The following is a 15,385-nucleotide window of genomic DNA, read 5'->3' as shown; positions in this document are numbered from 1 at the left end:
AACATTTTTTTTTCGGTTCTTTTATAAATTAATTCTTCTCAACCATCCTTCATTTATTAAAATAATTTTATTTTTAACTTAGTAACTAGGTACTCATTTTTATTGTTATGGGAACTGCCATATAAAAATTGAAAGCAAAGTTTTGAAACGAAACTTTAAAAAAAAAAAAAAAAAAAAATGGTGTTTGCTTAATTTTTCTTTACCATTCTCATTTACGAAGAAGGGACTCATTTTTAATGGTTCTTATTTCCGTCGGTTTGTTAGTAGGATGGTTTTAAATAGTGACGCGTCCCGCGCTGTCCTTTGTTTTAGGGACAGTTTCCGACGAGGGACGATCGGGAGTCCCTCCTCTCACCCCCTGTCGTTTGCTCTTTCTCTTTCTGTGTCAAAACGGGGATTTAATTCACACCGTCGGCGAAATTTTTGGGGTTAATTTAATTTGAAAGGAGAGTGGGCTCGCCGCTAATCTCTAGTCCTTCTCTCATTTCCACTGTTTTTAATTTTTCCTCCCCAAGTTCCTTTTATTATTACGTATTTTTGGGTGGGGTCCTTAATAGGGACCTCCATACTTCAACTTTTAAGCCTTCTCTACAATAGTCAATGACGTATAGTCGTTAGGACTGACTACAGCTTAGACGGGATACAAAATGTCGGTCGGGACTCGGGTCTTTGATGTTGAATAAATTTTATTAAAATTTTTGTATTTGATTTTTATTCAGGTAGTACACCGAAAATGCCAGTACCTTGGATAGCTTGGCTCGTTATATTCTTGTTTTCACTCAGAACGTTGCGAGCCGATAATTACGATCCTGACTCTCACGATATTAGAAGGTTTGTTATCAAATTTCTTTTTAAAAATTTGGAAAATCAAAATTTTCAAGTTGAAGTTTTCTAATCCTCTCGCTTTAATTCTCCCTATTAATTATGATTAAAATAATTAATATTTTCTCTCGGAGGTTCATCCGTACACTACTTTCGAGTGACCATCCGCCTTAACTTTTAGAGAGAGAGGTTCCGTTTATTTGGGCGCGTCGCCGCTATTTTTGGCGTATTGATTATCCATCTCGAATTTTAATTAATTAAATTAAACTCATCATATCCTGTTCTTAATGGCTTAATCCATCTCCGTTTCGCTTCTCAATATATTTAGATTTCCAACGGAATCTGACAAACAGATCTTGGATCTCCTGCTTAACGATAGTAGATACGATCGGAGGGACAGACCAAATGGTGAGCGTGAGTATATGTGTTTCATGTGGTCACTAAACTTCCGCTGACACTTTGCGTGCACCGCTGTATTGAAAAAAAAAGAGAGAGAGAACGAAATTTACGGCGACTTATTTTCGGGTCAATTCTCTCTCTTCCTGGAAGATATACCAACGTATATTACGTAGTAAACAAAATTTGCATAGACTAAGTTCCAAGGTAATGGGTTTTCTGGATAAGTGGTTTCGTCTTTGAAAGCGTCGAGAGCTTATTCAAGTCGATCCTTGAGAAGGCCAGCTTTCTCAGTCTGACGATTATACATGCAAAGTAGGCCATCCCCTAATCTGTTCGCGAGCTTGCCAGGAAGGTTATAAACCCCCTTTGTTTTACCCATCATTTATTTCGAAGTATAGTAAGGTTAAGAAGTCATCACAAAATATGGTAGAAACCTTTGGGTTTTTCTTTTAAGAAGTTAATCGTAATTTTGACTTGTACTCCGAATAGGTTCAGTGTAGTTGTAGGAATGAATTGCGACAATTTATCGTAGCAATATGTTACTGAACCCAATTATTATTCACTAAAACTAATCCTAGAAGTTTCTTAAACTCTCTATTAAATACACACTACAGTGTCTGTTTTCTTCGACGTCCCGGATTTCATCCTGATTTATATATTCCTAAAGTTATTAAGTTCGCTTCTAGTAAAGATCCGAGGGGTAGAACACTAGCTCGAAACCCACAGTGTCAAATTACTATTTGAAATCCGTCCCAAAACCCATGCACCTAATTTGAAAATGCGAACTTAGTCTACGCTCCACATCTCACGTCGCATGCACGTTTTAAATACTAAACAACGTTGCCATCAACTCTTCAAGGAAGGAGAAACTAGATCTACATTGGTTTCGTGACTAAACTAGATGAAGCTTGTAAGGATGAGATGAGAAGAGATTGGCGGCAACTGCTTTTTGGTGAAAGGGGGTTTTAGTTTTCAATTCAATGAAGCGAAACTATTCGACGGTTTACTCTCTCTCACCCTCTCTTTCTCTCTCACTTATTAAGGAGTTAGGATCAAAATTATTCGAGTGTAAATTAAAGGCAACAGAAAATATTGCTTAAAACCGTTTGCGCCTACAGCTGCATCAATATTTCAGAGACCCTATCTACGGTTGTTTTGAAGTTTTCACGGTTCCTTCTCCGCAATGCGAATCATGTTTTGTTTATCGTTACGCGTGCCTAAGGCGATTATTTTGTATTGTCCAAGTTTATAAATGTATAACTTCACTTGGTACTAAGTTGTACTAGGAGTAACGAAAAATGCCAAGCTTCTGGCTTTAGCAAGTAGTCCTAAATGAGTATTGATTACTTCTTTCGGTTTTTTGACGCACAGAGACTACGTTTGTCAACGTCAGCGTCCTCATATTGACACTATCGTCTCCGGATGAATCAAGTCTGGTGAGTTTCAATTTTGTTCTTGAATTATTGGAGGATTTTCGTTATTAATATTTGTTTGTTGGGTTTCGTTTTGCGCAGAAATACGAGGTTGAGTTTCTGATGCACCAGCAATGGACGGATCCTCGTCTTCGTTACAACGATTCGGGGCGTCACCGATATTTGAACGGTATCACTCACGTTGAACGAATCTGGCTTCCAGACACTTACTTCATCAAGCACGGGGAGTTCAAATACCCCCTGCTTCCCGTCCACCTTGCCCTGCGGATCTACCGAAACGGTACCGTCCAATATTCCATGAGGTAATTGAAAATTCTTAAAGTACTTGGAATCAACTTTCTTCTAGTTATTCAATAGTTTTAATGGCTTCTTTAGCACCATTTTAACGACCTTTCCTTTAACAACCACTTTCTTTTAATATTATCGTTTTCTAGGAGGCATATGGCTCTCAACTGTCAAGGCAATCTTAAAATATTCCCGTTCGACAATCCAAAGTGTCCTTTCGCCATAGAACTAAGTGAGTTTTCTCCTCTTTGGTTCGACATTAACCCCATCCCTCCAACCATTCCCGCGCCATCTCTATATTCATTATCTTATACCGAAGGAACCTATAGGGTCAGGTGGCAAAAATACATCGGGGTTTTCTCTAGACTCTTGTAGGCGACTAGATGGCCCCCTTGCTCGATCGATAGTGATTTTTTTTCGTTTCGGACACTGAATGTGTGTACGTCCATCGGACATCGCGACAGTGACCCCCTTAAGTCGTATTTCACCCTATACTACGTTCCTAAAAAGGCGGACATTCGAGACGACTCGGACATTGTCAGATTGATGTCCACGTTTAGGCCTAACACGTGTTTTGACAAGGTTACAGGGTGAAAAAAGCTGTGATACATTACCCGGCTGTCGCGTAGTCAAACATTTTAGGGATATTGGTTTTTTTTTTTTTTTAAGGAAGGGACTTCTTTTTAAGAAATTTACAAACATATTTTGTCGGGTGATAAAAAAGACATTAAAAATTGTTTTTGGTTTCATGGAACTTCCACTTTTTTTTTCGATGGGCCTATTTTAAAGCCGGACTCTTGTATTTTGAAACATTGTTTGAATTTTTCTCCTTAATGTATTTATTAGTTTCCCACGAAGATAATGAAGTTCAATTAAACTGGTCTACAACGGTTCCAGAAATTAGTCGGGCCACTAACATTAGATATCACAATGCCTACTTGGTTAAAAATACCACGGGAGTTTGCGACAAAGCGCACACGTGGAGAGGTATGATGTTTGTTTTTATTATCATAATTTAGGCCTAATCTTTAATTAATGACATTTCCTTTTTTTATTATTTCGTTTTTGGATTTGGTCTATTTCTCGGAATTTGGTTCTTGGTTGTTCGCGTTTGTGGTCGCGTCTCTCCGTCGTGCGTGTTTATTGTTGACGCGTAGGCAACTACAGTTGTTTGCGCGTGTTGCTGGTTTTTACCCGCGACAAGTCCTTCTACTTCAGCACGGTCTTCGTGCCAGGCATGGTGCTGGTGACCAGCTCGTTCATCAGTTTCTGGCTGGACATCAACGCCGTTCCGGCGCGGGTCATGATCGGAGTGACCACCATGTTGAACTTTTGCACCACAACCAATAGTTTTCGTTCGACTTTACCGGTCGTCTCGAATTTGACGGCCATGAATCTCTGGGACGGCGTATGCATGTTCTTCATCTACGCATCCATGCTGGAGTTCATATGCGTCAACTACCTCTTTCGAAAATGGCCGCACGGACCCGGGGGCACGCGCCCACCCTCTGCAGCCGCCAACAAACAAGAACAGATCGTCATCGATCCGTCGCCAGCCATGCCCACCTCTAGGTGTCAGTCGGCTCTTTCCCAGGTAAATAACCAAAAATATATCCATCTTTTCAATCCCTTTAAAAGAGGTTAAAAAACGCGATTTTTCGAAACCAAGCGTGTATTTATCGCGTTTTCTAGACGTTTATAAACTGATCTCTTTCTATTTTGAGTATGTTTACTGGTTCTGGTGAAGGGAAGGCCAGGAAGAAGAGATTTGCGTATCTCTTTCTCCCACGCTTCTCCCTTGAGTGTATTACTAGCATTTTATGTTTTTGCTGTAAAGCATGTTTGAAGGTAGTTAAGTCTATATCCTTGTATCACCAATACAATGCATTTTACCCGCACACATTATTATCTGTTTTTACCAATTTGCAAAATCTCCCGACCATACGTTTTGACATCAATGCTCGTCACTATAGTTTTGCCATAAGGCATAAGTTTTTTGACCACAGTACCCCGGTTTCTAAAAAACCTATAATTTACCCTCGCACGCCACGTTTAAGATAATTCTAAAATCTAAAGTAGTTGCATCTAGCACAATTGAACTATATAGAACTCCATGACGATTATGATTTTATGAAAGACGGTGCACGATACCCACATGGCTAAATTATTTGCTGGCCAAAGCACGTTCGATTACGATTGTAAATGCCTTAGTAAACATTCTTAGCGTGTAAACGGTAGTTTTGAAATACCTTTTTGGACGCGTTTATCAGGCAGCACCGAGGAAATCGGCCAGTGATAACAACAGCCAGGATTTGCCTAGCGCTACAACTCCGCCGGAGTTTCCTCCATCGGAAAATAACCAAGTTAACCATCGGCTGAATACGGGCAAAGCCCGTGCCGCGGCGTCGGTTTTCGCCTGGCTTCGCAGGCCACAGATGACGTACGTCGAGTCTCCGGAAAGGTCCCGGATACCACGGGCAGTCGACAACGTCTCCAAATTAGTGTTTCCTCTGCTTTTCGGGGGCTTCACGTTCGGATACTTTTTGACGTACGGCGTCATTGAACCGGGGCAGGACGAAAATTGGAAGTTAAGCGGATACGTTTCCTCGATATTATAAATAAGTACTCTTAAACAAACAAACAAACAAATAACCTCCCTCCGTCATGGAGGGGAGGACCCAACACCACAGTAACGCTTCGGCACTAATCTCAAAACACCCGGCGATCGGTTCTGGATTTAAAACACGCGCAATTTCGGAATTATTCAAATTAACGAACGATGATAAATAAACACGACGTTTTTTTCTTATAATAAATCTACATTTAAGCCTGCGGAGAAAAATAAATAAAAACACTACGAAGTATCTATAAATGACGAAAAAACAAAATGCCTTATTTTTACAGAAAAAAAATAAATATTAAGTATTGTTAGGCAAAAATGTGGATCTTCGTAAATCACTAGAAATATTATGAAATGGATTATGGTAGTTTCCTTAAGAAAGACATTAAATCATTAATTCGTTTAGGTCAAGCGTATTTCTGTAAAAATAACTCAGGAGATTTATACCATTGAGTATGAAAAGAAACATTAAAATGACAACACTTATAAATAATATAATATACCTACATACCCCCCTTTTCGCTTACACCGAATAAGACTTGAATATAATTCGGATTTGATGAAAAGCGAATCATGTTTTCCTTTAAAAACAAATAAACACGCCCGCGAAAGGGTTGAATATATTTCACAGTATTGACTAAATTAATTAAAACGCGCGAAATACAGTGCCTGATGCTTTAACATAAATTTAAAAAGTAAATTAAAGATTAAACCCGTTTCGGATTATCAACACACCCATAACTCCATTTTTCCCTCCCTCGTACTAACAAAACGAGATAATCAAACTCGTTAATTAAAATAATTAAAATTTGTTGGTGACAATTTGAAACAAAATATCCTATTTTCAAAAACAATAGTCGATATTAGAGTGCGGGCTTGGATTTTCCAAAAAAAAATTAATAAATTATGAAAAAAAATACCACAAAAATGTAGTTAATTCTCATATTTAAGTAGTAGGTCTCAAAGTGTTTAGAAGAAAAACAACCAAATAATTAAACACGAAAATATTAAATAAAAATACAAAACACGTGCAGAGATTACTCAGCAATTTTTGTCGAGAAGTAAACCTATAGTAGGCCTATAATAATGTATTATAAAATAATAATTAATATCCTGAAAGAAATACTCATTTTTTTCCTTAATTAATTTTATTAAATTTTTTCGGCTTAGTCATTAATTTATTTAAATGCGAGAGATTTACCACAAATTTAAATACTTCTTTGCACACTATATAAAAACAATGTAGAGGTTTTAATTTTCATTATTAATTATATAATGAAAATTATAGTGCGCGTAAAATAAAATGAAAATATTACACGTTTAATTGTTGCCCATTCAAAAAACTGTGATAAGATATATATTAAACCAGAAAAAAATATTAAAATTAAAATATAACGAAAAATACTTAATATTTATTAATTTAATGATTAAAAGTATGTTAACTTCGAACGGAGATAATGGACTTCATAGTCGTTTTAAGAAAAAAATTATGCGGGAATTTGAAAAAGGCTGAAAAAGTAAATTTATCTATTAATATAAACATTGCGTTTCAGGCGATTTATTTCAATTACTAATTAAATTAAAAATAGGCTTTCAAAGTTGTTCATAGTGTAAAGTAGGCTGCAGTTTTTGTGAATAGCACACACTATACGTTTTTTGGCTGCCCTTAAATTTAAAAATTAAAAAAAAAAAGAAAAAGAAAAAAATAATATCTTCCTCTATAACTCTATGCACTGTTTCTTCGACAAGACATTTTTGTACATTAAGAAAAAATGGTCGAAAATGAAAATTATATATACATGATATTGCTTAAATCAATCATATTATTATATAAGTAGAAAGTTCGTCTAGCCACCACTTTTCTAAAAACACCCCCCCCCTTCCCCCTCCAAAATAAAAAAAATCCTAAAAATATTTAACCAAATATATCATCTATCACTCCTTAAATATAACTTTAATTTATATTAATTATTTATGAAAAAAATTTAAAATGTTATTTTGGCTTGCTAGCTTTCACCTTCTTCATAACCCCCTTCTCTCTATTGTCTTTACGCTGCTGTCTTAAGTAAAATTATAACAAATTTTGATGAAACAAATAATCCGCCAAAAACATAAAAAAACAAAAATTTAAAGGTATTTTAATAAGGTGTTAAAATTATTTTTATCGAAAAAACTACGCGGGGTATTAGTAGGGAATTAAAACGAACTATTTGGTAAATTTTCCGCGATTGAAAAGGAACGTGTTCGAAAAGCACTTATGGTGATTTTATTTCAGTGTTTTTATTGATTAATTTCGTTAGAAATTTTTTTTTTAATTTTCATGGAATTAATTTTATCTATGAAAATTTACACAACCATCTAACGAAATTATTCAAAAAAATTATAGGAGGTTGAAGTTAATATTTTAATTTAAAAAAACTGTATATATAAAGGGCAAGTTTAAAATATTATTTAAAAGAAAGGGGAGGCTTTAATAACGATATTAAATTGCGCTTGTTATTCCAATGGATATTGAAATATATAGTTTATTAGGAAAAAAAATAAAAAATAATAATTAATAATTATTAAAATAATACAAAAATGGTTTTTATAATAAATTAAAAAGTATGTAAAAAAATAAGGTTTTGCGAAAAAAAATTTAATATAAAATATGGGTTTGTTGAGACAATAATTAAGCGCGGATAAGATTTTTCGGTGCTCGTAGCTTGAAAAATAAATTAACAAATAAATAAATATTTTAAAGAAAAGAAAAAAAAAACACAAATTCAACAAGTAGATAATTTAGAGAGAAATAAACATTTCCCCCTTAAATAATTAAATTTAAATTTAAGCTTTAAATATAGTATATATAATTAGAATAAAATGTTTCGTTGATCATCGTCTCAATTAAACAAAACAAAACAAAACAAAAAATAAACAAAAACTATAAAAATAACGCCTTAAAAATCAGATGCTATGTAATATATTAAAATGAAAAACAAATAATAACCATTTCGACAAGAAAAACTATAAAACATAAATGTTCGTAATGGAAACCAAAAAAATAAATAAATAAAACTTTAACTTTGCACCGAAAAACAACAATTCAGTAAACAAAACAAAATAATATGTATAGAAAAATCAACGTGAAAAATATCATGTTTTTCTCAAAAAATTTAGGCATGTTGGAAATAAACAAACAAACATTCAGTTTAAACATAAAAAATGCTTAAGCGATTTAGAAGATTTAAAGAAAAAAACATGCCTATGCAAAGTATATAATGTTAAAAAACAAATACCAAAAAAAAATAAATAAAAAATAAAATAACAAGTTTATATTCTATCATAATAAAAACCAATGGCTAACATTTACATATTTAAATATAGCGTCAACTATAACACGTTTAAATACGCGCACTAAATACGCCATTAACGGCTAAAAGAAAAACATACATTCAAAACGTATATATATGAAGTAACAAAAAATGTAGTTCAAATGGCAGTTGAAAAAGTTTAAAGTTTCTAGATTCAAACAAAAAAGCGAATGCGTTTAAACCAAAAAAATCGCCTATAATTCCCTGATTATAAATAAATATAATTAATAGCTATGAAACGTAATTAAATTAAATTAAATTTTACCTGTATTTATAAATTAAATAACAAAAGGCCTCTAAAGAAAAACAAAGAAGTTAAAAGAATTTGGTGCTCAAGAAGTATATGTTTTTTATATTAAGTTTTATGTTAAAGTATGTAATAATGCTTATTATTCAATTTAAATAATATTAATGAAAAGGTTATCTTAATATATATTGACCTTTTTATAAATCGCAAAGGTTAAAAAAGGGCAACATCGTTTAAAATATTTAATTCAAATCCGATTATGTATATATATATAATATTTAAATGCCCTTGTGTAAAAACAACAAAATATTACTACCAAGTTACATTTAAAAAAAAAAATAATAATGATAAACTCAAAACCATAGTGTTTATCATAATGCTATATTATAATTGTTCCTGAATTATGACAAAGAAAAAGTAAAAAGCTGACATGACTTAGCACTCAAAAATCTCAAATTTGAAACGTAATATCTTAAAATTATCAATGCAATGAGATTAACAATGAAAACCGTGCTTATTTTCCAGATTTTTCTCTATTAACAAAAGTCAGAATTTAAATTAGATATTAGATAAATTTCTGATTCATCCAGAAATTCACTTATTTCAAAAAAAATAATTAAATTAACACTAATGCGCGGTTAATTGGAATTTTAATGAAATTGGGACAATCATTCAATCAAAATTTTATTTAATTAAAATATTGATTAATGTTTGTTAAACCACCCAATTAAATTAAAAATTGCCGTGTAAATAAATAAATACCAAAAAATAAAAACTTCAAACTAACGCGAAACAAAAATTAGTTCAAATTAGATTAAGCGCTGAAAAAGAAACTTAAAATAACTTAAAAAAAACCTAGTCAAATATCACTCGACACATCATTTTAGTTAAACCACGGTCGTTAATGATTAATAATTAATATTAATTTAATTACGATTAATTATTAAGTTTGAGTTCCAAAAATACTTCGTTTTACGATTTTTAGAAACTTGGGAAAATATCCTAGTCACTATCAAGATGAGTTTTATAAGTTTTCCTAAAATATACCCTTTTATTGTAATGACGAAGCCATGGGTAAGAAACGGATCAAAATTTTAATAGGTATGTTAAGTTTCTAGAAATGTTTATTTATATTACCCGGCCAAGTTAAGTTTTTGTATTTAAAATCGATCTATATAACCGAAAAAATAAAATCAATATGATGAGATAAAATTAAAGATGAAATACAAAGTTGTATAAAACGCTTTTGCAAAAAAAAAAGATAAAAAAGATAACGGGGCACCGTATATACGTATTGGTCAGCCCTTATCGTTTAGCGTTGCCACTGTACTATATTTTTTAAGACTTTCTGTATAATAAAATGCGTACCGTTGGTCAAAATGAGTGTTCTTTTGCGAAAAACATGTTTTATGCATGAGTTTTTGTATTTCCCAATATTATATTAACTCACTACTTCAAATATTTCAGACTGCTGGCCTCAATCAGCGTTGACCAAAGGAGGATTGCAATTGCTGTTCCTGGACAAACCTCAAGTTCTTATCCTCTTCGAGAAAGGTCTCTACTTCGATCATGTAAGTTATCTACTTCTAATCTTAGCAGTGTTAGTAGTTGCACCAAAGGACGATTCCGCTTTAATATGCAATTGCTGTTCCTGGACAAACCTCAAGTTCTTACCCTCTTCGAGAAAGGTCTCTACTCCGATCGTGTAAGTTATCTACTTCTAATCTTACTAGTGTCTTTGAACCCGAGCGATTGCGTTGTATATTACTGCTTAAATCTTTTACAATGCTCAGCAAAAATTAGATATACTTCCTGCTATATTTACTGTATTCCAACGCGGTAGATTTTTTTCCCAATATTTGCCAAACGATTCCTATCTGTTTATATGTTTTTCCATCGATCAATAGAGAAGGGTTCAAAGGTCAAACCGAAATCTTTTCCGGGAGGATGGAATATCACTCTATTTTTTCCGTATGTGTTTCGGTGATGTTCCATTCTTGTCGGAGAAACACTCTGTTGGGAGAGCGTCGTCTAAACGTACCCGAAAAAAATAGCTAGCCCACTGTTTATGCATCCTTCTCTAAATTGATGGTTCCTTTTCCAAGAAAAGACAAGAAAGCAAAGTATGTCTCGTGATTTAAAGACGTTATAAAAAATTCACTACTCTCCTATTGTTCGATGGACTAGGGGGATAAATGTTTAGGTTTAACCTATACCCATGAATTTATTCATAAAAAACATGAATAAATTTATATGGATGGCTGTTGGCAGAAATTTCAGTATTAGTAGAAAATTTTTATCATTGTGTGTAATAGCAAATATTATACTCTTATCAGAACTTGTGTGTTGGGAAATTGTCAATATAGGAAATGAAGAAAAGGTTATAATTTTTCTTGGAAAAATTAAAAATAACTCCATAAATAATAATCAATTCAATTTAATGATAACAATAGCCGTATGTAAATTACATAAATACAATAGTTTAACAGGAACTGTGTTTTTGGTATAAAAACGTTAAACAATTAACGAACATGGCGCGAACTTCGCGGTAGTTAGTTTTAAATAAGATTAAATAATTAATAAAATGATTCATTACTGCCAGCAGCTGATTGAATCTTGGTTGATTTTTTTTCTTTGCAAATTGTTCATAATTAAAAAAAAATTATCCGAGTTCCTTGGCCCTTCCCCTAGTTATGCTTTCGTCACAAATTATTGGTATTGCTTTTGGTATTGGTGGTTGTGACGCAATCGGAGTAGATCTGACGACAATAATCTTTGGACTTTGAGAAGTAACCGTGACGGAAGGCGGGTAACAACAAGTGGTCCATCATTGAGAGATTGGTTCTAAAATTAGAAGAAATTTACGTTAGATCATCGATTATGGTTATGGTAATCAATAAGAAAATGAATTTAATAGTAAAATGTTTAAGATAATTACCTGGATAGAATTTCCTCGGCACGTTCGTTTACTTCCGATGCCTCAACACCTCCGAGACAAGCTTCTAAAGTGGCGCATTTGAGGTCACTCTCGGTGAGGCTAATGGAATATTCGGGCAGTTGGACATCTTCGGCACTCCTCCTCGCGAAAGGGTAGTATGAACCCTGAATGGCATCTTCGTTAGCATCGTTGTCGTGAATGCCACGACGTGCATTGCGACGTCTTGAGAGGCTGTTGACCATTCCAAAACCAGTACTGATTCCGTTGCCCTCTCTATGAGGAAATCGAACGTAATTGGCAGCGGAAGTGAAAATGTCCAGTTCGGAAATGACCAAGATTAAGGTAATTAGGTAAGCGGTGACTTTCAATCCAAACATGATGAGCTTTTTATATATATATAAATAACCTATAAAAAAAACAATTATAATTAATATTTTGATCTATTATCGATATGATTTCTTAATTACGGTTAATGTTAAATGAATTACTTACGTTTAACGATTGTTGACTAGATTTGAGTTAATATCAGTAGATGAAATTAATAATACTCGTGTGGTTGGTTCTCTTCGACGGTTGAAGGAATTGTGAAGCATTAGTATGACCCGGGGGTCGCTTATATACTTTTGACTCCCTTAGAGATATTCCAAAATTTTATAAATAGAGGGCGCAAATGATGACGTATTTCCTCGAACGTATTTTGCTTCAGCCAACGCGAAAGTGTTCCGGGTTTATTGAAGAATGCACTCCAATATCGTCACACTCAATTCCAATGCGTGATGGGACCAGAGCCAAAGATACTGGGTTTTCACCCACCGTATCTCTGGTTGAATACAGTCACTATCTTTTATCTGGTGTCAACCGGCTTAAAGAAGCCCACTTGCCTTATAATAACCATTTAGGGGGATCGTAGTTGACAACTTAGTGTATGTCCTCTTGTCCCAAACCCGTGTTAAGTTAACGCGAGCAAGAGGTTACCATTTGCATTCCCGCCTGTATAAGTAAGTATTTTTTTAAAAGCGGTTGCTTGGACATATCACCTTTTTTTCTTCAATAATTTTTTTAATGTAGGTACAGCGGAATTTAATAGATTTACCACTTAACAAATAATCGAATTATTTTATCGTGAAATGCAAAGAAATTTAGACTTAAATGCAAACATGTTGTTTGATCAACTCTTCACTTATCGTTTCGTTTCATAGAAATTGCAAATTCGGTACGAAATGCGCGGTTCAATACGAAGCCAGCCTAAGAAGAACACTATAATTGTTCTAAGAAAATATTTATATCGGCAAGACCACGCATCAGTTTCTAAACAATAATAGCACGTTCAACGCGAGATATGATGCCCCCTCACGAAGCTTCACCTTCTTTTTCACAAATAACGGAAACCAGACAGCCGTGAGAAAAAAACGTAACTGTCCAGTTGACGACATGACCCTTAGATTCATCAGGGTCGTCAAAAGGGGGGAGAGCAAAAGTCTCTTAATGACCCTGATCTTGATATAAACAACGACTACAATTTACTTGATATCATCACGAGTACGTAAAAACCCAAGACGGACGGAGAGAACTTATAGATCATTTCGATGTAACTAAAAGGGGAAGACACGGGGGTAAAATTTTGCCTTCCGTCTCGCTTTTTGGCGCCTGCGCTGTAATATTTTTGCATCATGAGGGTGCGCAAAGACAGCAATGTATCAACCCCCTTGTCCGTCCCGATACTAAGTATTGCCTACCCCTTTTCACGTCAAAAAGGTCTATTGCAAGCTTATGTTTTTGTAAAAGGATTTACTTTGAACTGTCAATTTTGACATCCCCTCAGTTTACATGTCGTCTACAACCAAAGGCAGAGAATTGTTAATGAAGTGTACTTTTTGTTTTTATATCTATACACTTTTGTCATACTAGGTAAACATTTCACCATCTTCAAAACCACTTTCTAATTGGAATTCGATCGTCATACTGCAGAACCACTTTGATTCATGTAGAACCGCTTTAGGTTTAACCACTTTGACATACCAAAGAAAAGATGAATAAATAGAATAGGCCTAAATCTATACAAGTATTATGTACATAGATATGGGAAAGATACGTATTTATTTTGATCTTAATAAAAGTAGATCAGAATGAGTTTTTAATAGTAATTAATTAAATTACCGGGAAAATTTAACTGATAAAATTGTAAAAGTTGATTTAAGTTAAATTAAATCCACCTCAGTTGCCCTTTGAATTTTCTAACCGAAGTTGCGCTCGTAAACAAAATTATAACGGTGCTAAGTTTTTCAAGCTATTTTTAGGTCATTTTGAGATTAGAATTTAACCGACAAAAGCGATTGATCTTGATTAAGAAGAACTCTTCTCTTTTTTCTTTTTTGATCGGGGTTTTTTTACGCTTATATTTCCGAAACTAAAGAATCTGAAATCGCTGTCTTCTGATTGGACGAAAAATAATATACCCTCGAATGACGTACTTCTCTCGCTAGTCGATAAGTGAGAGTGCCCCTTAAAAGGAAGAGTATATTCCCGAAAAAATCTTCCCCAAAATTTTATTCTTCTTATATCATAGTAAAAAAATATATATATATATATACGAAGATCTAGGAAATATTTCCTGCATTTTCTTGTATTTTATTTCCTTCCGCGTGTAATCTCGGTAGAGAGAATATTTCCGAAAATGGAAATCAAGTTTCTCGGTCTCGTTTTGATAGAAGCAGAGACGGAGAGTCCCCATAAATATCGAGAAATTGTATAAGGATTAAACAAAATCGATTCAACGGTTCAAACGTTTGATTCGATTGTTTAGATGACCTATTTGTATAATAAAGGGAAAGGGCCGGGGGTGTTTCTTCAAAAGTTGGGTAGAAAATATCGATACAATCCAATTGTAAACAATATTTATGAAAACAAGCAGTTTATTTCGAGCCTTAGCTACCATCCAATACTTTATCGTTTTTGATTCAAGTAGAAACAACGCTCTTATCATTGGGTTAAAACTATCTTGGGGGTTTACCCAGTTTCTCTAAATTCCCAAGGCCTCTAAAATCGTTTAATCACGGAATTTAAATTGGAGGGGAAAAGCTCATTAAGGCATGGGGTACATTCCAGACCACTTGCCCATAACTGACCACGAAATATTTTAAGGTTCCTGCTGGACCTTTTCCAGCTCCTTAGCCCCAAAGGTGGTATAGATTAATGATGGATCATCCTTAACCTTTTTTATTTTTTCATCTCTAGGCATCTAAGCATCGACGCAACTGGGGACGAGAGAGAGAGAGAAAGAGGGAGGGA

General features: G+C 34.0%; 2 protein-coding genes across 3 annotated transcripts in view; one reads left to right on the top strand and one right to left on the bottom strand.

Moving 5' to 3' along the window:
- Positions 1-11,234, top strand: part of pHCl-1 (pH-sensitive chloride channel 1) — a 65,696-nt gene extending 54,462 nt beyond the window's left edge. Inside the window, exons 3-10 of one of the 2 annotated variants that reach the window (XM_089867967.1) lie at positions 720-831; positions 1,151-1,230; positions 2,593-2,657; positions 2,736-2,956; positions 3,089-3,171; positions 3,786-3,926; positions 4,097-4,533; positions 5,210-11,234. In XM_089867967.1, the coding sequence (XP_089724093.1) occupies positions 734-831; positions 1,151-1,230; positions 2,593-2,657; positions 2,736-2,956; positions 3,089-3,171; positions 3,786-3,926; positions 4,097-4,533; positions 5,210-5,557 (1,473 nt within the window). In that variant the 5' untranslated portion in view covers positions 720-733 and the 3' untranslated portion in view covers positions 5,558-11,234. Of the gene's footprint in view, positions 1-719; positions 832-1,150; positions 1,237-2,592; positions 2,658-2,735; positions 2,957-3,088; positions 3,172-3,785; positions 3,927-4,096; positions 4,534-5,209 lie in introns of both variants that reach the window. The other variant, XM_089867966.1, reaches the window with a different exon arrangement.
- A 346-nt stretch (positions 11,235-11,580) lies between these two features.
- LOC149692263 (uncharacterized) lies at positions 11,581-12,734 on the bottom strand. The gene is made up of 3 exons (XM_089867965.1): positions 12,590-12,734; positions 12,098-12,503; positions 11,581-12,003 (listed from the first exon to the last, which is right to left on the bottom strand). Exons 2-3 carry the CDS (start codon positions 12,472-12,474, stop codon positions 11,862-11,864), a joined length of 519 nt encoding a protein of 172 aa, XP_089724091.1. The 5' UTR covers positions 12,475-12,503; positions 12,590-12,734; the 3' UTR covers positions 11,581-11,861.
- Between the last annotated feature and the right edge of the window lie 2,651 nt (positions 12,735-15,385).

Source organism: Phalangium opilio, unplaced genomic scaffold, assembly GCF_054372755.1.
Source record: "Phalangium opilio isolate 3A_F unplaced genomic scaffold, DU_Popi_V2 ptg000024l_1, whole genome shotgun sequence".
In the NCBI taxonomy this organism is placed as follows: Eukaryota; Metazoa; Arthropoda; class Arachnida; order Opiliones; family Phalangiidae; genus Phalangium; species Phalangium opilio.
The sequence above is the reverse complement of the archived record's forward strand: the minus strand, read 5'-3'. Positions and strand labels throughout refer to the sequence as shown.